The sequence below is a fragment of the Miniopterus natalensis genome, chromosome 2, assembly GCF_054644295.1.
Source record: "Miniopterus natalensis isolate mMinNat1 chromosome 2, mMinNat1.hap1, whole genome shotgun sequence".
NCBI classification, from domain to species: domain Eukaryota; kingdom Metazoa; phylum Chordata; class Mammalia; order Chiroptera; family Miniopteridae; genus Miniopterus; species Miniopterus natalensis.
Window position 1 is genome coordinate 95,878,211 of NC_142082.1, and position 22,655 is coordinate 95,900,865.

Genomic DNA, 22,655 nt, shown 5'->3' on the forward strand with positions numbered 1-22,655 from the left:
TACTTCCTAGGAAACTTCATGCTTGTTAGTTGGGGAGGACTCATTTAAGGACCTAGGAGTGACAGAACATTCCTCTTTATACAGTGTCTGGCAAGGAGCACACTGCTTGGTGACTTTCTGAATGTTTAATAGAATAAGAAGAGGCCAGCATAATACTCCTAATAATTTATGTATGAGCCCATGAGGGTATACTCATCTTATATTGGCACAGGCCAGAGTTACATTAGAAACTGAGGACAAGGTTATTTTAAGCATTTGTATTAAGCAACTATTGATACAGAAAAGATCACTTAAGGAACATTACAGAGAAAGCAACTCGGTTCCATTTTTTAAAAGAAATTTAAAATAAAATGAAATGAATGTTTATTATTATAGATAGCAATTAATAAAGACTGTGGTTCTCCCCAGGCTGGGTAGATCAGTTGGTTAGATCATCATTTCATTACACCAAGGTTGCAGGTTCAATCTCTGGTCAGGGTACATACAAGAAGCAACCAATGAATGCATAAACAAGTGGAACAACAAATCGATGTCTCTCTCTCCCTCTCCCTCTCCCCTTCTCTCTGCCTTCCTTTCTCAATTCAATAAAAAATAATTTTAAAGTTGTAGTTCTCCTCAGTGACATAGATAAGGAAGAGAGATTAAGTGGATAAAAAGGAATCAAGAAGAGGCGAACATAAGGCCTGATTGTCAGAACTAAATGAAACAAACGTTGTAGTTAAAAGATAATTATTTGTATTTTAAAGTAATAATAATAGCTTAATGTCTTGTAAAAAAGTTATAAAATTCCTACATGAAGTTTGCAAGCCCAGCTAATGTTGAAAACCTCTCTTCTTAGTTAAAATGATTTTCTTTCCTGTAAATGCCTTGTACCAGCAACTAGAAAGAGTGTATCACCTTATGATGAGAAAAACTGCCTTTTAGAATACATAGCACAGACTTTTTAAAGTTATGTTGCACTTCACAACTGTAGGCATAAATGGTTTCACTTTTTGGTTTCTCTTGTCAAGATACAGGTAGCTACTGCTTTGATGATGCTATTTCTCTTCCAAATACTATAAAATTATTTTGTAGTCAAACATACATACATGGTTGCAAGTAAAACTAGTTTTATGATACTATTAAACCTGAATTTTCAAAAATCAGAACATTTTCATAAAACTGGTTCTCATGCAATGAAATATATTGAACACAAGTTGTTGTTTTACTCATAGCAATTACAAAGTGTTTTGGCAAAAAATATCTAGTTAAATTATTCTCAACAAGAGGAATGCATTTTATTTTATTTTTATTTTATTTTATTTTTTGTTAATCCTTACCTGAGGATATTTTTTCCATTGATTTTATAGAGAGAATGGAAGGGAAGGGGGGAGAGAGAGAGAGAAACATAGATGTGAGAGAGACACATTGATTGGTTGCCTCCCGAACACACTCTGACTAAGGCCAGGGATCGAGCCTGCAACTGAGGTATGTGCCCTTGGCCAAAATTGAACCCGCAACCCTTCAGTCCGTGGGCCGGGGCTCTAACCACTGAGCCAGACCAGGTAGGGCAAGAGGAATGTATTTTAATTTTCATGTTTCCCCCCCCTGAATCTCACTAACAGACTCTCTCTCCCCCAGTTCTCTGCTGCTTTGAAAATTACTGTATTATAAACAGAGAGGTCACAGATGGAAATGCATTATACATGTGTCCAAATTAGATCCAAAAAATTACAAAAAAATAACTTACAGAGTTCTCTCTGTCTCATTTGTCAACTGGAATTTAAAGATATTCCTCACTACCCAGCCGGTGTGGCTCAGCAGTTGAGCATTGACCTATGATCCAGGAGATTGTGGTTCGATTCCCAGTCAGGGCACATGCCCGGGTTGCCCGCTGGCTCCCCAGTAAAGGGCTTGCAGGAGGCAGCTGATCAATGACTCTCATCATTGATATTTCTCTCTCTCTTTCCCTCTCCTTTCCTCTCTCTGAAATCAATAAAATCATATTAAAAAAAAAAAAAAAGATGTTCCTCACCGATAATAAGTGCTCTTAGTGAGTGATGTAATTTGATGTGATGTCTTTTATATCAACTTATTTATTTTATGTTTTTCTTCTCAAAAATTAATTCCTTATGCCTTTTTAAACTTTTGTTTCATGCTATTCCCAGAACTTTGTTAAATAAAAAACTTTGTATTTAAAAAATCTCACTTTTTCCTCATGAGAAATATTACTTGGATATGCTGTAAAACTATATGCTATTTGCAGGCTTAACTGCAATATTTTTAATTATATAATTTTTTTTCACATAAAACATTATAACCCAATTCTAAATGAGTGATTTCATAAAAGGTATGAATAAAAAAATCATTGGAATGAGGATGGAATAGAAACCTCATTAGGACAGCAGTTGATGTGTGTGGTTACCCTGAGAAAGGACTGCTCTTTAATTGCAAACCACAATAATCCTGCTAACCTTAACACCTAAGCCCCAGGAAGTAATGTCCCTAATTCGGTCTACACTGATTTTTACTTTGGCAAGTTCTCTCTTGATTGGGTGTAACTTGTTCTATATTATTGTAGAACTCTGTTTAGGATTATAATATGTGTTTTTTTAAAACTTTGTTTTGATATTTAAGGGACAAAATGAGTGTCTGGTCAGGGTGTAGAGCAATTTACTGCCTGTGATGTTGAAAGCTTATACTTGTTTTCCTTTCTTTTTCCTGAACACATACTATTTCTTCTAGAGCAAGATTTTCCTTTTTTTTGTAGTTATGATGTTCACCTCTTGAGAAGTGTAGCCATAACAGTCTATTAATCGGATAGATTTTTAAGATTGTACTCTTGGAAGAAATAGTGACGGGAGACTGCTGGTGATAATGAGACTGATTGAAGCCAGAGGTTTAATTAGTGCTAACAGACAGACTTTATCATGTGGAGCACTTCCATCTTCAACTTGAGAAAGAATTGCCCTCTGCCATGATTACAACAGGATTTGAGCTCCTCTTTCTTTCCTTCCATGTCTTTCTCCCTAAAATCGGCTAATAGAACTTCTTTGCGTATAAAATACTTTTGGCACTAAAGTCTTCCAATTTAATTTTTCTTTCTTTCTGGAAAGCACATTTAAGATTGCTTCCAGATATTTTGCATGAGCAAATGTAGATTTTCTAGCAACAGGATGCCTAAAATTCCTAAGTGGATTTTAAAAAAATTAATGAAATTTCATTTTCCCCGTGAAAATATTTATTTTGGAAAAATGCATGTTGTTGCACAGCAAGTGAGTAAAACTCAGATGTGAGTTCTTATCTAGCACTTCCTCTCTGGGAGTGATCCAGGGCTGACTTGCTGTGGTGCTGCTGCTTCCTTAATGAGTTGAGTGCTGTCACAGGTCTGCTTTACTATTAATAAAACAGGGACATTTATAAATGATTCACTTTTAAAAATATAAGTAAGTTAGAATTAATGTAAACCTATAATACTATCATTTAGTTTCTTCCTTTCAAGACGGAAAGGGAAAAAGGGGTGTTTAAACTCCACCCCACCTTTTAACCATCAGATGCTGCTGACTTGAATGACCTCGTTTTTGATGTACCAGCAATAGTTGTGATACTTGTCACTCTGTTTTCCTCATCCCCAAAGTTTTGTCTTGTTTTGTTTGTTAAAATTGGAGCCTGTCCCCGGAGTGGTTTTGCATGAGAATATCATCTCCCTCCCACCTCAAAACAAACAAAACACAAACAAATAATAGTCATTGCTTTGAAAGTGCTGTTAGAGTTTAAGCAAACTCTAGTTAATTACTTTCCATAGTGATGGAGCTTTTGCTAACACTTCACATTTGGTGGCTTTCTTTAGAAAGGACTCTGGATAACGTAGACTTGAAAGTGCTTGGGGGTTGGGTGGGGTGTTCTCACCTGGTCACATTGCTGTGGTTTAGAGAGAGCATGGTGACTTGGCTGTTAGGCCGTCAGCTGCCTCATTGTGTGATATTGTCCCTGCCTTTCCTCTCAGCCCGCTTAGAACAGAGAGAATGCCTGTAGCCTCTCTTAGCTTTGTAATCCACCTCAAGTGATGAAGGTCCTGATTAACAGTGTGTGTCAGGCTCCCTTTCTCAGACAAGGGGGGTGTCAGCTCCCCATTGAAGATCGGAAATGAACTTCAGGCTTGACATGGATGAGGGAGACATCATAAACCTGGCTCAACAAATTGAGCACAACTGGGTTACTATTAAAAACAACAACAACAACAAAACTTCAAGCCAATGTGCTGGTAAAAACGCCTTACATAACTAACTGCAGCAGGTTTGGGTTTCCTCTGGTTCAGGTTTTCTTGCCTCTGATAATCAAATGATCTGAAGAAGGGCGTAGAGTTTCAAGGGAGAAGCTGCATGACAGGCTCACAATAGGGCCATTCACAAGGGCCCTTTTATTAGCTTACACAGTATCTGCATCATTCTTAGTCTCTGGCTTTACTACAAGGCTCTATTTAAACTGAACCCAACTTGCAGACATAACTGATCCACGAATTACTCAATACAACCAGCCAGCTACTGTAGCCTTTTTTCCCGTTTGATAAGGGAATTTAACACAATGGGCTTTACAGATCTTAAATGACTCCATTTTCCCTGTCTTTCAGATGTGGTGCTGGTATGACCTTTTGTTCTCAATAAAATTTCACGTGGTTTGATTATATTTTTTAAAAATATAAACAAACACAATATTGATGCCCTACCCTTTTGAGTTAAAATTTAAAATCTTGTAGATGATATAGAAATGGAATTTGTCATAATATTTACACAGCTGATTTCAAAACATTAGATATTATTATTAACTATTAGATATTATTAAATCAGGCCTGAAAATATATTCTTTATTTTTGAGGAAGGTTTTGATGCAATACCTAGTAGTACTTCAGCATTACACTTCCACTTTTGTATACTTCTGGTTGTTTACTGGTTTTTATGCTATTTCTACTACCACAGTGTTAATACACTAATCAGGGCACAGTTGGTTAGTCCTGCATAGAGGAGGGGAAAGAACAGAGCCCTGAGGATATATTTGGTAGCACACCACACTTTGGACCCACTCCTCAGAACAGAGGCTCTCGAACTTCATTAGGAGCAAAAATTGTCAGAATGTTTGATTAAAATGCAAATGCCTGGGTCCCACCACCAGAGACTCTGATTCAGTAGGTCTGTGTGTGGGGTGGGAGAGCCTGAGAATATACATTTTAATGAGCGCATTGTTGATTCTGTTGCTGATGGTTGTGGACCATACTGAGAACCACGATTCTGAATTCACCAGGGGATGTTTGGAATAGTGATGTTTCCCCTTGCAGGGGTTGTTGCCTCCAGGTGACTAGGTACCACCTTGACTGGAGTGGCCCCTGGTGTGATTTCCCAGAGCTGTTGGTGGAAGGCAGAGAAGGATGCCTCTAGTACTTGCAGGATTGAAGCAGCAAGCATCCTTCTCCTGGTCCACTTGCTTCCGAGGCAGGGATCCACCACAGGTATCCTGTTCCCAGGGACGCATCTCACTGGAGGCTGGCTCTAGGTACTTGGTAGTGTCATCTCATGTCCACCCCAACTTTGCACGATGAGAATTTCAGCATGGTTGTTATCTGCAGTATTTAATCCAAATTTGCATCTCTATTCTCTTCCCCAACCCCTATTCAAGTAATTTTAGCTTTTTAGAAACAAAGTTCTATGGGTGCTCAAGAAGCCTTTGGGGAACTATGAATGTAACATGTTTGTTCATTTCATGAAGATGAGAGATAGGGGAAAATGTGGTAACAACGCCACTGATGTTCACAGCACTTTGTCTTAGGTGCTGCTGAGTGTGTTCTGTTTGTAGCCTCTCCCTCCCCATGTGGTTGGAGGAATTTTTTATTATGACAGGTTTAATTTTTTAAAATTTACTTTTCAATTACAGTTGACATATAATATTATATTAATTTCAGGTGCACAACATAGTGATTAGACATTTATATAACTTACAAAGTGATCTCCCCAATAGTCTAGTACCCATCTGGCACCATTCATAGTTATTATAATATTGTTAACTATTTTCCTTATTCTGTACTTTACATCTCCATGACTAATCTGTAACTACCAATTTGTACTTCTTAATCTCTTCATCTTTTTCACCCATTCCCCCAACACCCCTCCCATCTGGCAACCATCAGTTTGTTCTCTGTATCTATGATTCTGTTTCTGTTTTTCTTGTTTATTTATTTTGGTTATTAAATTCCATATATAAGTGAAATCATATGGTATTTGCCTTTCTCTGTCTGACTGCTTTCACTTAGTTTAATACCCTCTACGTCATTCCGTGTTGTCACAAATGGCAAGATTTCATTCTTTTTTATTGTTGCATAATATTCCATGGTATATATGTACTATATCTTTGTCATTTATCCATGGACACCTAGGTTGCTTCTATATCTTTGCTGTCATAAATAATGCTTCAACAAACATAAGGGTGTTGGCTCAGTGGTTAGAGTGTCAGCCCATGGACTGAAGGGTCCTGGGTTCAATTCCAGCCAAGGGCACGTACCTCGGTTGCAGGCTTGAACCCTAGCCCTGGTCAGGGTGAGTGCAGGAGGCAACCAATCGATGTGTTTCTCTCACATTGATGTTTGTCTTTCTCTCTCCCTTCTACTTTCTCTGAAAAGCAATGGAAAAAAATATCCTCAGGTGAAGATTAAGAAAACACACCATAGGGGTACATGTATCTTTTAGAATTAGTGTTTTGTATTTCTTTGAATAAATAGCCAGATGTGGAATTGCTGGGTCACAAAACTAAAGGATATACCTCTCCTATAGGCATCACCCAGTTTCCAGAGTTATCAAGATTTATCATATTTTGGGATAGCTTTTTGTATTTTCTTAAATATTGCTTATGATTTTCTAATTGGTTCCGTTTTGGAATGAATAGAACTTGAGATGATTTGCTCAGGGCCCGAGTGCAGTGGTCATGAGTAGTGATTTGTGTATGTCCTTCTCAGGAATGTGTTCCAGAAGACCTACAATTGAAAAAGAAGATTTTTGCTCAGTTAGATGGAATCATTGGTGATGATGTTGTCCTCAGCAGCTCCACCTCGTGCCTATTGCCTTCCCAGCTGTTTGCTGGATTGGTGCATGTGAAGCAGTGCATTGTGGCTCATCCTGTGAGTATGTCAAACATGGATAGTGATCATATCTCATTATGCTTTTGGGGAGCAACATTTTGTTTAATCCACTAATATTTTTTAACTGCTTTGTTGAAATATAATTCATGTACCACACAATTCAAATTGTACAATTTTATGGTTTTTAGCATATTAATTTTGATTATTTTTTTAATTTATCTTTATTGTTGAAAGTATTACAGATGTGCCCCATTGACCCACTCCACCCTGCTCCCACCTCCTCCTTAGGCCTTCCCCGCACTATTGTCTGTCCATGGGCTATGCATACATACATATAAATTCATTGGTTCACCCTCCACCACCCCCTGAAATATGTCAGTCTGTTGCATGCTTCAGTGTCTCTGGATCTTTTTTGTTCATCACTTTATTTTGTTCATTATAGTCCCATAGAATTGAGATCATGTGATACTTTCCTTTCTCTGACTGGCTTATTTCGCTTAGCATAATACTCTCCAGGTCCCTCCATGCTGTCTCAAAGGGTAAGAGATCCTCCTTTTTTTAATAGCTGCATAGTATTCCATTGTGTAAATGTGCCACTGTATTTTAACCCATCTCCTGATGGGCACTTGGACTGTTTCCAGATCTTAGCTATTGTAAATTGTGCTGCTATGAACATAGGGGTGCATAAGTTCTTTCTGATTGGTGTTTAGGGTATCTAAGGATATATTCCTAGAAGTAGGATCACTGGGTCAAATGGCAGGTCAATTTTTAATTTTTTGAGGAAACTCTACATACTTTTCCATAGTAGTTGTACCAGTCTGCATTCCCACCAGCAGTGTACTGTGGTTCCATTTTCTCCACATCCTCACTGGCACTTGTTGTTTGTTGATTTATTAATGGTAGCCATTCTGGCAAGTGTGAGGTGGTACCTCATTGTTGTTTTAATTTGCATCTTTCTGATAATTAGTCACTTTGAGCACTTTTTCATATGTCTTTTGGCCATTTGTATGTCTTCTTTGAGAAATGTCTCTTAAGGTCCTCTGCCCATTTTTTAATTGGGTTGTCTTCCTTTTGTTGAGTTGTATGAGTACTTTATATATTTTGGAAATCCCCCCTTATGAGATGTACCATTGGCAAATATGTTCTCCCATAAAGTGGGTTCACTTTTTATTTTGATGCTCGTTTCTTTTGCAGTGCAGAAGCTTTTTATTTTGATGTAGTCCCATTTGTTTATTTTTTCCTTTGTTTCTCTTGCCCTAGGCATTGTATCAGTGAAAATTCTGCTATGTGAGATTTCTGATATTTTGCTGCCTATATTTTCTTCTAGGATTTTATGGTTTCACATCTTACATTTAAGTCTTTTATCCATTTTGAGTTTATTCTTGTGTATGGTATAAGTCGGTCGTCTAGTTTCATTTTTTTGCATGTACTTGTCCATTTTCCCCAACATCATTTATTGAAGAGACTGTCTTTACTCCATTGTATGTTCTTGCTTTCTTTATCAAATATTTATTGAGCATAATGGCTTGGGTCCATTTCTGGGTTCTCTGTTCTGTTCCATTGATCTATATGCCTGTTCTTGTTGCAGTACCAGGCTGTTTTGATTACAAGTGACTTTGTAGTACAGCTTGTTATCCGGTACTGTGATCCCTCCAACTTTGTTCTTCTTTCTCAAGATTTCTACGGCTCTTCAGAGTCTTTTTTGGTTCCATATAAATTTTTAGAGTATTTGTTCTAGATCTGTGAAGCATGCTGTTGGCATTTTAATAAGGATTGCATTAAATTTACAGATTGCTTTGGGTAGCAACATCAACATTTTAATGATGTTGATTCTACCAATCCATGAACACAGTTTATTCTTCCACTTGTTTATATCTTCTTCTGTCTCTTTTTCAATGTTCTGTAGTTTTCCGAGTACAGGTCTTTTACCTCCTTGGTTAAGTTTATTCCTAAGTATCTTAATTTTTTTGTTACAATGGTAAATGGGATTGTATTTAGAGAGTTGTAAAAGACTAGCATTTTTAAAAAGAATTTTATCCACAAATTTTTAGGATTGTATCTATGTACCTAAAGCATAATGGGATGGAATGAGCATTCCTTATAGACTTTTTCCCTCAAGTAACTCACTGTCCTGCTGAGGAGAGAGAATACTAAACCAATAACTCCCTTATCAAAGAACAGTCTACATGAAAATAATTTGTACATTGAATAGGATTTTATAGATTTTTCACTTATACTATGTAGGATAAGTTTAGCTAAAATGGAGATTCTGAATCCCACACCTAAGATTTCAGTTCAGTAGGAACGCCTCCTTCTTGTTGGTTCCTGTCCACCCGTCAGTTGTAATTATCTGGGCAAACTTATTCACCAGAAGTGTATTATGAGGCATATTGGATAATGAGTTTAAAGTTGGCATGCAAGCACTCAATGCATCATCTTGATTAATGTGTTTGAGTGAAGAATCAGAGAGGGAAGTCATGGATCACTTGAAGGATGTTTGAGTCCCAACTGTGAGCTCAGCATGACCTTGGAGAACCTAGATGATCTTTTAGGACAGAAAGGCTAGCTTAGCTCAGGTCATCAGAAGTATAACAGTATAGGATGATGGCCACATCCTTAGGACGACTAGGCCATTGGAGGTTAAGGCTAGGGAGAGGCTACACTAAGAGGCTGGGCAAATCAGATAGAATCAGGTAGCACAAATTTGCAACAGTGCACAAGGGTTCCCTTTTCTTCTCATCCTCACTAGCACTTGTTTGTTGACATTATTTTTGTTTCTTGACTTATGTTTTATTCATGGACCCATTTCTTTTTTTTGCTTTTGTTCAATTCTCGCCCAAGGAATGAGGATATTTTTTCCATTGATTTTTAGAGAGAGTGGAAGGGAGAGAGAGAGAAAGAGAGAGAAACATTGATGTGACTGAGACATATCAATTGTTTCCTCCTACACGAACCCTGATGGGGACAGGGATCAGACCTGCAACCCAGATACCTGCCCTTGACAGACAATCAGTGCTCTCGCAACTGAGCCACACTGGCCAGGGCAACCTCACATTACTTTTATACATTATTTTAAACCCAAAGGACATTAACCAAAACAAATCAAGGGAGAATCCAAGATGGCAGCTGATTGAGTAGAAACTACACTGACACTCTCCAAGATCAAACTGGAATTACAACTAAAATACAGGAAAACCATTCTGAATAATCAGCTGAAGAGTAGCTGGAGAGCACCCTCATAACCAAGCACATAAAGTAGAGACCACATAGAGACTGGTAGGAAGTGTGGAGGCATGCTAGGACTGGCTGTGCTCCCACAGGCAGCAGCTGAAGGTTCAGTGGGATATCTCAGCTATGGGGGTTCCCACTGAGAATTCTTGGGCCTAAACCCCAAGTTGGGCTTCCCAGCTCAGAACACCAGATCTGAGAAAGATGCCCACATAACATCTGGCTGTGAAAAGCAGCAGGGTGTCTGTGTTTGAGGGAGATAGAGCTGAAAATGCAGGCACCCTTTTAAAGAGCCAATACACAAAGTTTCGTGTGCAACCACTCACCTTAGGCTCTAGCAGAGGAAGGGCAGAGTGAACTAGAGCTGTGTGAGGAGAATCTAGGGATGCTGGCTTGGGGAATATAGCTTAGAGGGCAGCTATGTGGATTCCTTTGCTGAGTCATTTCCCCAGGGTGAGGATATCTTTCTCTGGCAGATGTTTACTGTTCAAGCAGCTTTTGCCTAGGGGGTGGGGAGGGGGGTAAGCTATTACCCCACCCTGTTGGAAAGCCTCTAGCCCCACTTTGTGGAGTTCCTAGAGCCTGAGGCTCATTAAGACACTGAATAAGGTCAACCTCTGGGTGCTTTGATTCTTTGCCTGATTTGCTTCTGGACCCAGGGTCTTAGAAAAGCAAACCATGTTGCACATCTTGATCCATTCCAAATGCACCCAGCCCCAGCAGATGGGACCACAAGCCGTTTATTTGTTGATAGCGCCAAACAGGGTACTCAAGGCCAGTCACAAAGAACATTTGACATTGGCCTGCACCAGAGACCATCTAAAACACTGGGAGTCCTAGCAGATTTACCTAATACATAGAAACAAATCCAAACATGCAACCAAAATGGGGAGACAAAAAAACAAGCCCCAAATGAAAGAACAAGAGAAGTCTCCAGAAGAAATGGAGATAAGCAGTCTATCAAATTCAGAGTTCAGAATACTGATCATAAGGATGCTCAGCTGCATGAGAAAAGATATGGAAGCTATGAAGGAAATTAAGAATGACATAGTAGGAATAAAACGTACATTGGAAGGAATAAACAGCAAATTAGGGGAAACTGAGGTTTGGATCAGCAAATTTGAAGACAGGGTAGAAAAAAATCACTCAATCAGAGAACCAAAAAGAAGAAAACACTTAAAAACCATGAGGACAGTTTAAGGGAGATGTGGGACATGAAATGTAACAATATTCATATTATAGGAATGCCAGAGGAGGTCGAAAGTAAGCGAGGGTTAGAGAACCTGTTTGATGAAATAATGGTGGAAAAATTCCCTAACATAGACAAGGTAAAAGACACACAAGTTCAGGAGGCACAGAGAATCCCAAGCAAGAAGAACCCAAAGGCCCACGCCCAGACAAATCATAATTAAAATGCCAAAAATTCAGGACAAAGAGAGAATATTAAAGGCAGCAAGAAAAAAGCAATCTATTACCTACAAAGGAGCTCCCATAAGGCTGTCAGCCGATATCTCAACAGAAACTCTGCAGGCCAGAAGGGGATGGCATGAAGTATTCAACGTAATAAAAAGCAAGGACCTGAAACCAAGACTACTCTGTCCAGCAAGCCTATCATTCAAAATAGATGGTGAAATAAAGAGCTTCCTAGGTTAAAAACAAAGGCTAAAGGAGTTTACCACCACCAAACCAGCATTGCAAGAAGTGTTAAAGGGACTGTTGTAATAAGAAGCTGAAATAGAAAGAGAAACATAGGCATAAAGAAATAAAATGGCAATAGATAAGTACATATCAAATAAGAACCTTAAATGTAAATGGATTTGATGTTTCAATCAAAAGACGTAGGGTGGCTGAATGGATAAGAAAACATGACCCAAATATATGCTGTCTACAAGAGAACCCACCTCATAACAAAAGACTCACATGGGCTGAAAAAAGAATTTCTAGAAGACTTTAAGGGAGAGATCAACAGCAATACATTCATAGTAGGGGACTTTAACACCCCACTGGCTCACCCCACTGACTTTACTGGACAGATCTTCCAGACAAAAACCAAGGAAAACAGTGACCCTAAATGACACACTAGATTAGATAGATTTAGATGACATTTACAAAACATTTTACCCCAAAACTGCAGAATATACATTCTCCTCAAGTGTACATGGGACATTCTCAAAGATAGACCACATGTTAGGATATGAGACAAGTCTCTACAAGTTCAAGAAGATTGAAATCATATCAAGCACCTTCTCGAACATTTACACCTTAGAATACTATGGAGCTGTAAAAATGAAGGATCCTTTACCCTTTGAGGGAGCATGGTGGGACCTGGAGAGTATTTTGCTAAGTGAAATAAGCCAGCCAGAGAGAGACCAGTGTAACATGATCTTACTCATATGTGGACCTAATGAACAAAATAAACCGATGAACAAAATATATCCAGAGATGTAGAAGCATGGTACAGACTGAGGAATCGCAAAGAGAAGGCAGGGCTGGGTGGGGAGAGATTAATCTGGGAACTTATATGCATATATGCATAACCCATGGACACAGTAGTGTAGTGAAGACCTGGGGAGGGGTTGGGAGTAGGGTGGAGGGTTTCTGTGGGGGAGATAAAGGTGACATTTGTAATGCTTTTAACAATAAAGATAAATTTTAAAAAATAAAGCAAATCAAAGCACTAGGTTGACACTCTTTGCAATTTTATCCTGTTTTCCTTCTGTGCTGGTGAAAAATTCACCTTTTGATCATTCCACTGACCTCTAGAAAGGACAGAAAGCATCTTGGATAATTCAACCTTAGCTGGACTGGGAGAACCTACAGAACCCAGAACTGTTGGTAACCATTTTTTATTGTTGTTAATCCTCACTGGAGAATATTTTTTCTATTAATTTTTACAGAGAGTGGAAGGGAGGGAGAGAGAAAGAGGGAGAGAGAGAGAGAGAAACATGGATGTGAGAGAGACACGTTGATTGGTTGCCTCCCATACTCTCCCCTACTGAGGCCAGGGATTGAACCTGCAATCCAGGTACCTGCCCTTGACCAAGAATCAAACCTGTGACCCTTTGGTATGTAGGACGAAGCTTTAACCACCGAGTCACACCGGCCAGGACCCATTGGTGACCTTTGAGGAGTTGCAGGGTTTTCTGTTCAGCACTGCTGCCAGACAGGAGCAGGTCAGAGCATCAGCTTACATGCACCTGCCCTCAGCTCGGTGCCCTTCACTGGGTTCCTCTACCTGGGCAGGAAACAGGATAAAGGAAGAGGAAGCTGTTCATGTCCTGAAAGATTGCTGTCTCCAGCCTTGCACAGAAAGGTCACCTTCCAGTGAGTTTTGAGATCACAAATATTCTCTTGGGCACCTTTCCAGTGGGCCTCTCAGCACTGGTAGGTGTTTGTGCTCTCTCAGCACCCAGGAGTTGAAATGGGATTGAGAGAGGGAAAAGTAACAGGCTCAGCAAGAGGGGAGATGGATGATACAACCATTTTCTGTGTCCCAACATGCTTTCTATCTGATGTTTTTATACTGCCTTTCCCAGTCTGCCTGTCCTTCCTGTAGAGGTGTAGAGGGCTTGGTGATGGCCATGTGGGGCAGTGTTTGCCAATGACTGTCTGAAGGTTTAGTTTGGCATAGTCTCTCTTGGTGCCTAGAATCTATGTTAGCAGTCCATCAAGACAGCCTAGGTTTCCACCAATAGTTTCAGCTGCACTTTATAATAAAGGTTTTCTCTTTTTCCTTGCTTATTGCAGTTGAGGATGTGATGGTCCTGTTGAGCTTATGGGGCCTTGTTTGTGCATCCAGGGCTCTTGGCGTTGCCCTGCATCTTACAGATGCTCCATAGATGGGAATGCCTTGGAAGGACACACGTCAGCCCGCAGGGATTTTGGCTCTGAGTGGGAGCAGCTACCAAAGTCACAGCTCTAACCTAGGTACCAGTCATGCCAGAGCTGGACTGCTGCTGGGATTCAATCAGGTGTGCCTGCACAGATGTCCAGGGTGCTCCCATCCAGCACTCCCTGCCATGCATGCACCTTTTCTGCTGCACTGCCCCCCCTGAACCTGAGCCTATTTGTCCTCTTGCGGGTGGTCATTGGAATGGTCCATCTCTGGGTGTGCTATATATGGAGAGTGCGTGTGTCTCTGTGTCCTGCACACTGCACATTGCTGCCTGTTCCAGATTGCCAGCTCCCTGGTCACAGGGGCTGCTTTTGTTTTTTCTCTCTGTGGAGGACAAACATTAAATTATCAAAATACTGAGATGAAATCCTCCAAACCAGCTGTAAACAAGAACCCCTTCATTTCTGTACCCATATTGTAAGAGGAGGAGGAGTTCACCTGTACAGGAGTGCTTTCACTGTGGGGGTGTGAGTGGATCTTTTGGAGAAGGGATAGACTACCTTTCCTCTGTGAGGTTAACTTCTTTAATCAGCTGCAGAGAGAATAAACAGGCCTCTGTGTCTGGGCTGTGCTATCGCAGGATCACATGCCCCCGGCTGTGTTCCAGATTTGGGCAAGGCTTTTCATGAGGTGAATGGAAAAAAGCTCCCTGTGCCGCCCAGCTGGGCCACAGTCCCCTCTTATGCCTCCAACATGGCTCAGCCGGGGGACCAGTGTGCCTAACCTTTAAAGAAATCATTTCCTTTTCTCTTTCGTTTTCTCCATTTCTTGAGGGGCTATTTCTCTGTCTTCCTCGTAGACCAACAGCAGAAAGCCAGTTCTGTGTCCCTGTCAGAAAGGGAAGAACATTTCAGAAAGTAGACATTCTTTCATTTTTAGTGAAATCACTTACAGTGGTTTTCTCTCCTCTTCCTTCTTCTCCTCTCATCTGTACCATGTTAAATTTAAGGGGTACCTGTCGTGATTGTCAGGATCCTTCTTGAGTGTGAAATAGAGATTAAGTTTCCTTGTCATAGGAGGAGGTACTGTGGCAAGAATGACCCCATCCAGGCCCGCAGGCACCTGAAGGTCCTTTGCCAGTGGCCTATCAGCTTGAACCTGGGGACACAACAAAGGGTGGATGCATGTAGCTGTGACTTTTATAGTGGGTGCTGGGGAATTGCTGCAGGACTCTGAGCTGAGGTGGTGTGATCAGGGTCCTGTTTTAATATATTTTTTATTTTTTAACTTTTTAAAAATCCTCACCTGAGGATATTCTTTCCATTGCTTTTCAGAGAGAGTGGAAGGGAGGGGGAGAGAGAGAAACATCAATGTGAGAGAGACACATCGATTGGTTGCCTCCCACATGCGCCCCAACCAGGACTGAGGATTGAGCCTGCAACTGAGGTATGTGCCCTTGGCTGAAATTGAACCTGGGATGCCTCTGTGGGGAGACACTCTAACCACTGAGCAAAACCAGCTAGGGCAGGGTCCTGCTTTTAATATTGTTGTTATTTTGTTTTGTTTTGTTTTTATTAATCCTCACCTGAGGATATTTTTCCATTGATTTTTAGAGAGAGTTGGAGAGTGTGGAAGGGGGTGGAGAGAGAGAAATATCGCTGTGAAAGAGACACACTGATTGGTTGCCTTCCACACATGCCCAACCAGCCCGGGGATCAAGCCTGCAACCCAGGTACATGCCCTTGACTGGGAATTGAACCCACAACCTTTGGTGCGCGGGGCGACGCTCTAACCACTGAGCAAAACCTGCCAGTGCTCTGCTTTTAATTTAAAAAAAAATTTCATTGTGATAAAATACACATAACATTTACCACTTTAACCATTTTAAGTGTTCAGTTCGATGACATTGAGTACATTCACACTGTTGTACAACCATCACCACCATCCATCTCAAAAACTCTTTTCATCTTGCAAAACTGAAACTCTGTCCCCATAAAACAACTCCCAATTTCCCTCCCAAATCCCTTGACAGCCACCATTCTCCTTTCTGTATTTTCTGTCTCTGTGGATTTCACAGCTCCATCTTACAAAGGGTCACCCTGGTAGTGACAGGAAATCTGCAGGAGGCGGCCAGTGAGGAAAGGAGAGTGTCAGAACCCAAGTTGGAAGTGATGGCCCGAGCTAAGCATATAGCAGAGGAAATGGATTTTTTTGAGAGATGTGAATGTAATTGAGAAGACTTTTGTCACTAATGGAAAGTGGGTGAGGTAAGGGAGAGAGGTAGGGACCAAGGATGCTTCTTGTGGTACTAAGTTGGGTGTTCTTATCAAGATGGGAAGCTAGGAAGAGGAACAGGTGTTGGAGTAGAGAGACATGAGTTTATGACAGGTTGTGAGATGTCTGAGGAAGTGTCCAGTGCACAACTGTAACTGTAGGCCTGGAGTGGGAGCTGTGCTCTGTGTAAGGTCTCAGCATCTTGGTGGTACTCAAGCCCTAGGAGCTGATAAGCCCTCCTGGAAAGTCTGGACACAGGGAGGCCATGGGTGCAGCCTGGAGCACCATCACCCAGAGAGAGCTTGGGCAGGAGGAGAGTCTGAGAGGAGGATGGAGATAGGGAACTAGCAAGTTCATTTGAAAATGCTTTTTAACTGTTTGACTGCATCTGTGTTTTGCTACATGAAGCTTACAACACTGAAGAAACCCTGAGCCCAGCATCCCTGCTGTACAGTGAGATAAAGCTCATCTGACACAGACACACTTCCAGTTCTTATCATTCTGATCTTTAAAAAAGGTGAAATGTTTTTATAAGAATTCAGTGATTAAGGCAGGAGACAAGTAATTGAGGTGAGGCATTGATTTACAATTTATTTTGAAAACAGGTACCATCCTCTGTCATTTTCTAAGAGCGCTGAGCAACTGTGACCAAGTCAGGCTGAGAGCAAGAGCCTTTGAAGTATAGCTATGTGTGGACCAGCCACGTCTTCTACACAGTGTCCTAGGAGAAATACATTTTGTTTTCCTTTTCCGTTGGAGTCATTTTAAAATGGATACTTCTTGTAGTTATTTGGTAACATGAGGTTCTACCAATTTTCACCCATGTATAAAGGAAAAACAATCTACAAGCAACGCTTGGGAAAGTTTACTACAGTGTGTGAGGTATCGGGTTGTGTTCAGCAGTGCTGTCTATGGACATCTGATAATTCTCTCTGGGAATCTTCAAGAATGGTTCCTCAAAGTCAACCAAGAAAACCAGAGCCAAATGTTTCAGTATTGGGCTGAACAAGCATTTCCGTCAGGACCTGCTCCTGAGGACAGACTCTTCTGTCCTACATTGTGAACCCAGGTCTAGGCTGTGGAGGGGTTCCGGGGCTGTGCAATTTATAGGTGAGGTTCAACTGGGGAGGCTGCTCTTTGAAACTCAACATGGGAAAGTTAAGGAAAAGCCAAAGTTTTGGAAGATCCTGTCAGTCTTTTCTAATGGACACAGTAGAATTGCAGGACCTGTAGTGACTGTCCTGAGAAGAGGTGGCTCAGCAGGGTGGCTGGGTTGGTGTGAAGTCTATACAACTGATAGCAGTGAAATCCCCTAGAGATTAGGGGTTTGGGAATGGATGTAATGTACAGGATGGTGGTCTGAACCTCTAAATTTCAACTCCTTTATTGGACATGCTTCTTTAAACAAAACCATGCAGTCTGGTGCTGGAGTTCCTTCTTTTTCTTTCTCCTTTGTGAATTAGTACTGTTTCTCAAGTTTGCTGTCACTGGGAGCTGAGTCCAAGGCCCTTCCCAGAGGAATCTGACCATCTGACATGGGTGAACAGGGTCTGCAGAATGATGCCCAAACTCTGGAGCTATCTGTTGACTGTCTTCACTCCTGTCTCATAAGGTGAATCCCCCGTATTTTGTCCCACTGGTGGAGTTGGTCCCACACCCAGAGACAGCCCCTGCGACAGTGGACAGGACCTACACCCTGATGCAGAAGATCGGACAGTCCCCTGTCAGGATCCTGAGGGAGGTCGACGGATTTGTCCTGAATCGCCTCCAGTTTGCGGTCATCAGCGAGGCCTGGAGGCTGGTGCAGGTACTTGGGCTGCTCCGGTCAGTGGGGATAGTAGTAGGGACAGTCTGAGGGAGGGTGGAAGTAGCCAAGGGATGAGCTTGATGGGTGGAGGGTGGAAGTGGGGAGCAGAAGCCGGGCCAATGTGAGTAGAGGTAGAAGAGCGGATGAGCAAGGGGTGGGATTGGGGATGGTTACTAGCTGAGAGGGGAGGCAGAATGGAAACAGCTTCCTGGGTGCCATGGCTGCAGTCAGGTTTCCTCACTGGAGAGTGCTAGCTGTTCTCTCAGGTGCAGTGAAAAGGCAACGAAAATAAACCGTCAGCACAGCATTCATTGTTTCAAAGATACTCTGTTACACGGAATCATCTGATATCGGACAAGGTGATAGACTGTTTCTTGACCCTACTTACCATTATCACATAACTGTCTCTGGGTCACATGCTGCATTTCCCATAGACTCAGACCCTGTGCCCCCAGTGTTATCATTTTCAGAAGGAAAAAAGTTTCAGAAGTTTGCAGTTTTAATTTCTTAGCAATTTTAGAATGTCTTTGAACATCAGTTGGTGATAGGACATTTGAAAGAAACACTGAACTAAAAGCACCCCTTTGGAGAGCTATTTAAAATATTTCCACTTATCTAGAGTAGGGGAACAATATAATAGGCACAAGAAAAATTCAATATAACAGTAAAACATTGTGAGAAGAGCCATGGAGGATTCTGCTGTCCTCTTCACTGGTTGGAGAGGTGGGAAGGTGGAGTGGTCATGGAATTTGGCTGCTCTGTCAGTTATTGCCTCATTTTGCCCACCCTTCTTTCAACTTTCCGGTCTCCAGGGGCTAATGACAGACAGAGTGTGGTCTGCTGGTTTTCGGGGATGATACACCTGAGAAAGGGAATCCTGCATGTGTCTCTGCAGTGATTGCTGTGGGATGCCCATGCATGGAGTTCCCATAGGAACCTAGTACTGAGATCCCACGGGATACAGTGTGAATGTGACAAAATGAGAAGAGGCTACAGAAATGAGATTAAGAAAGTGTGGATAGAACTCAAAGAACTGTCTTCGGTGGACGTCTTGGAGATAATTCACTTTAAAAAAAATTAAGTTGAGCTTTGGCCGAGTGGCTCAGTTTGTTGGAGTGTTGTTCTGTGTACCAAAAGGTTGCTGGTTTGAGTCCTGGTCGGTGCATATACTTACATTGCAGGTTCAATTCTTGGTCCGGAGACAGCACTGTTTCTTTCTCTCTTTCCCCCTTCCTCTCTCTCTCAAATAAATTTTTAAGAAATCCTTGGGTGAAGATTAAAATAATTTTTAAAAAATAAAGTTGATATTCAGACAGTGAGAATGAAGGCAGATCTAGAAACCACAGGTCTCTCTGTCCAGGTTGGGGTGAGGGTGGAACAGAAGAGCTATGGAGCATCCCTGAGCTCTGCTGGGAAGTCTTACAGTGATAGTGAAGTTTCTCTCCTATGGGGGTCAGGTTTCAAGGGGAGGAAATATGGAAGGAGGTATTGCACATGCTTTTGCTATCATTACTCAGGGACAGCTGCTTCTTTGGCCTCCCCAGACACGAGAGGGCCACTAGCACACTAGACATGCACCCGTTCCCATAGTAGTTGCTTACAAGGGCAGAGAAGTTGTGGGTCTCACTCCACCAGTGCAGGATACATCCTGTTGAGCACATGGCCACTTGTGATTCCTACACCCCAATAGAGATATCACCCCCTTCCTCACTTCCTCTGGGAAGAGTGGATCAATGTTTCTGCTTATTAGGGGGGCTGGTTTAAGGATTCTTGACATTATTGCATGAATTTCTTGAAAGAAGACCTTTGCTTCTTGGGGGTCTGTTTCCACTTCAGGTATTGAGTCAGGAAAGGTGAGAATGTCCCCTCAGAGCCACCCCTTCATCTTTGCACATCTTTGCACAGTGTGTGCATGGAGCCAGCCAGGGCTGGGCTTAGATGACACCCCTTTGACTCACAATTTCAGAGCCAGTTAAACTTGATTAGATTTGGAGTGTTCCAAATTAATCTCAAGACATTTAGGGGCAGCTTTATTGTAAAAAGGAGCTGAATCTGGGAACTTTTACAGTAAAAACCGAAGATTTTTGTATATATTTTAAGTTAAAAAGGTCAAAAGACCTTGCAAACTTTATATTTTCATGACATGCTCTTTCTGGGAGGGGTTTCATGTGTGGTTGGAAGCCCCTGTGAGGCTCAGCCTCGATGTGGTGAGCGGAGTGAGCTGAGATGAGCAGGAGTTGCCCTATTCAAGGACTCACATGGGTGCCTCTGGTTCATTACTTTCTGGATTCACAAAGCATGTTGAAATTTGGCAGAGAATTTTCTCTTTGACCCCAGCCAGGGCTGGTATGCTATCCAGCCTGGGTGGGAAAAATACAAGATGATTTGATTCCAAAGCTCTTAAGGCATCTTATATAGTAGATAGGGGCCTGTGTGATTCTGCCCTGACTTTTTAGGTGCTGGTCAGCAATGGATCAAGGAGTGCTGTTCCCTATTGGCTGTGTAAACAGCAGCACAAACCTAATCCAACCATGGATTTCCAGGGGCCCCACCTCCACATTGGTGTCTGAGCTGGAGTGGGACAGGCAGGGGCCTGCCCCAAATGACGGCCTGCATTTCCACCCAGCCCTGGAGGTGTCCTGATATGGGTGTCAGAGAAGCAGAGGAAGCTGCTTTGCCACTTGCTAATAACTCTGTTGATGCAGAGGATACTTTGATTGACATTCCCATGTTGAACAGCCTTGCGTGCCTGGAATAAATCCCACTTGGTCTTGGTGTGTCATTCTTTTTAGACATTGCTGGATTCAGTTTGCTTATGTTGAGAATATTTTGCATCTAAGTTCAGAAGAGATACTGGTCTGTAGTTTTCTTTCTTGTTTTACTATCTTTGTTTTATTTTGATATGAAGGCAATACTACATAGATATTAAGGTGATAATGTATAAAATGAGTTGGGAAGTTTTCTGTCCTATTTTCAGGAAGAGATTGTAAAGTTTTTGTTAATTATTCTTTGTTTGTTAGAATTCTCCAGTGAAACCACCTAAACCTGGAGAGTTTTTTTTCAGGAGGTTTTTAATTACAAACTCCACCTCTTTAATGGTTCTAGAACCATTCAGGTTTTCTGTTTCATCTTGGTTGAGTTTTGGTTGTTTGTGGTTTTTGAGAAATTGGTCCATTTCTTCTGAGTTGTGGAATTTATGAGTATAAAGTTGTTGGTGGAACTCTCTTATTATCCTTTCAGTGGCTGCAGGGTCTGTAGTGATAGCCCTAGTTTCATTCCTGATGTGGTGTTGTGTCAGCTCTCTCTTTATCCTTGTCTCTTTCTAGAGTTTTATCAATTTTGTTGATTTTTTTTGAAGGTGCAATTTTTTGTTTCATTGACTTTCTCATTGGTTCTTCTGTTTTCAACTTCACTTACTAACTCTAGAGGGCATATTTTAATACTTGCAACCAAGCATGAAAGAGAAATTTTAAGAAAGATAGGGCAGGGAGGCTCCTGTGCTGGCCTGTCAACTGTGGGTCTCAAGAGGGGAGCCAAGCCGCAGGTTTCATTTCTAGGGAAAGGGAAAGTGCTAGGAATAAGAAGCACTTTGTCTTGACTGCATCCTAGACCTTGACACACTGTCTTCTCATCGCCGGTGAGTGAATCTGTCCCCACACAGCTTCTCAAGGGCAGGGACTGTCTGGGAGCAAGATGGGCTCCCAGAAATCTGAGGGAATTTGGGAGCTGGGTTCTATTGTTGTCTGACAGACCTCACTCCGTTTTTTCCTGTCCAGTTGGCTTCAGAATCAGGATGAAGCTGCCCTTGTAAGCTTGGAAATGGCAGATGGACAAGTCTGGCTGCAATTGAGCAACCCAAGATTGTGTTACTGGGTGACAGGATCCTGTTGGCCAGGAATGTGACTTTATGTGATATTCTTAAGCTAATTAGCACAATCCAGGAAGTTGTATTGTAGTGATAAACTCTCCCAGACAATAGCTGAGCTTGTACTACCCATAAATCCTTGCTCCATAGAGGGTGAGTAAGTGGAGGTGAGCACGCATGAGTCATGGGGCCACGAACAGGTTCTCAGTTTGTCTGATGTGCCTGTGACGATATGTGAAAAGTGCTGAGCTCAGATCTTTCTCATCCTTCTGAGCAGTGTGATCCCTATGCTGGATCTCTGTTGCCCAGAGTCCTGAGCTGCACAAGCTCAGTTCATGGTTTCTTGTCAGTGAAGGGTGGTCTTTGGGACCCAGATGGGACCCTTTGAGATTCCAGAACTTTTTCTTTGAGCTTTATTTTCAGACATGGATGCCAAGTGTATGAGGAATTTTTTCAGGTAATAAAATAGATCCCAAAGATCATGTAGTAATATTAATAGATGAGGCTCTTGGTGGTAAATGCAGTTGGGGTTTCTGTTGAGTGT

At 41.6% G+C, this 22,655-nt stretch overlaps 1 protein-coding gene across 1 annotated transcript in view; it reads left to right on the forward strand.

The window, feature by feature from the left end:
* The window catches only part of CRYL1 (crystallin lambda 1), a 156,650-nt gene that overhangs the window by 110,202 nt on the left and 23,793 nt on the right, over positions 1 to 22,655 (forward strand). Inside the window, exons 3-4 of the mRNA XM_016203550.2 lie at positions 6,980 to 7,141; positions 18,052 to 18,246. Of these exons, the coding sequence (XP_016059036.2) occupies positions 6,980 to 7,141; positions 18,052 to 18,246 (357 nt within the window). The remainder of the gene's footprint in view (positions 1 to 6,979; positions 7,142 to 18,051; positions 18,247 to 22,655) is intronic.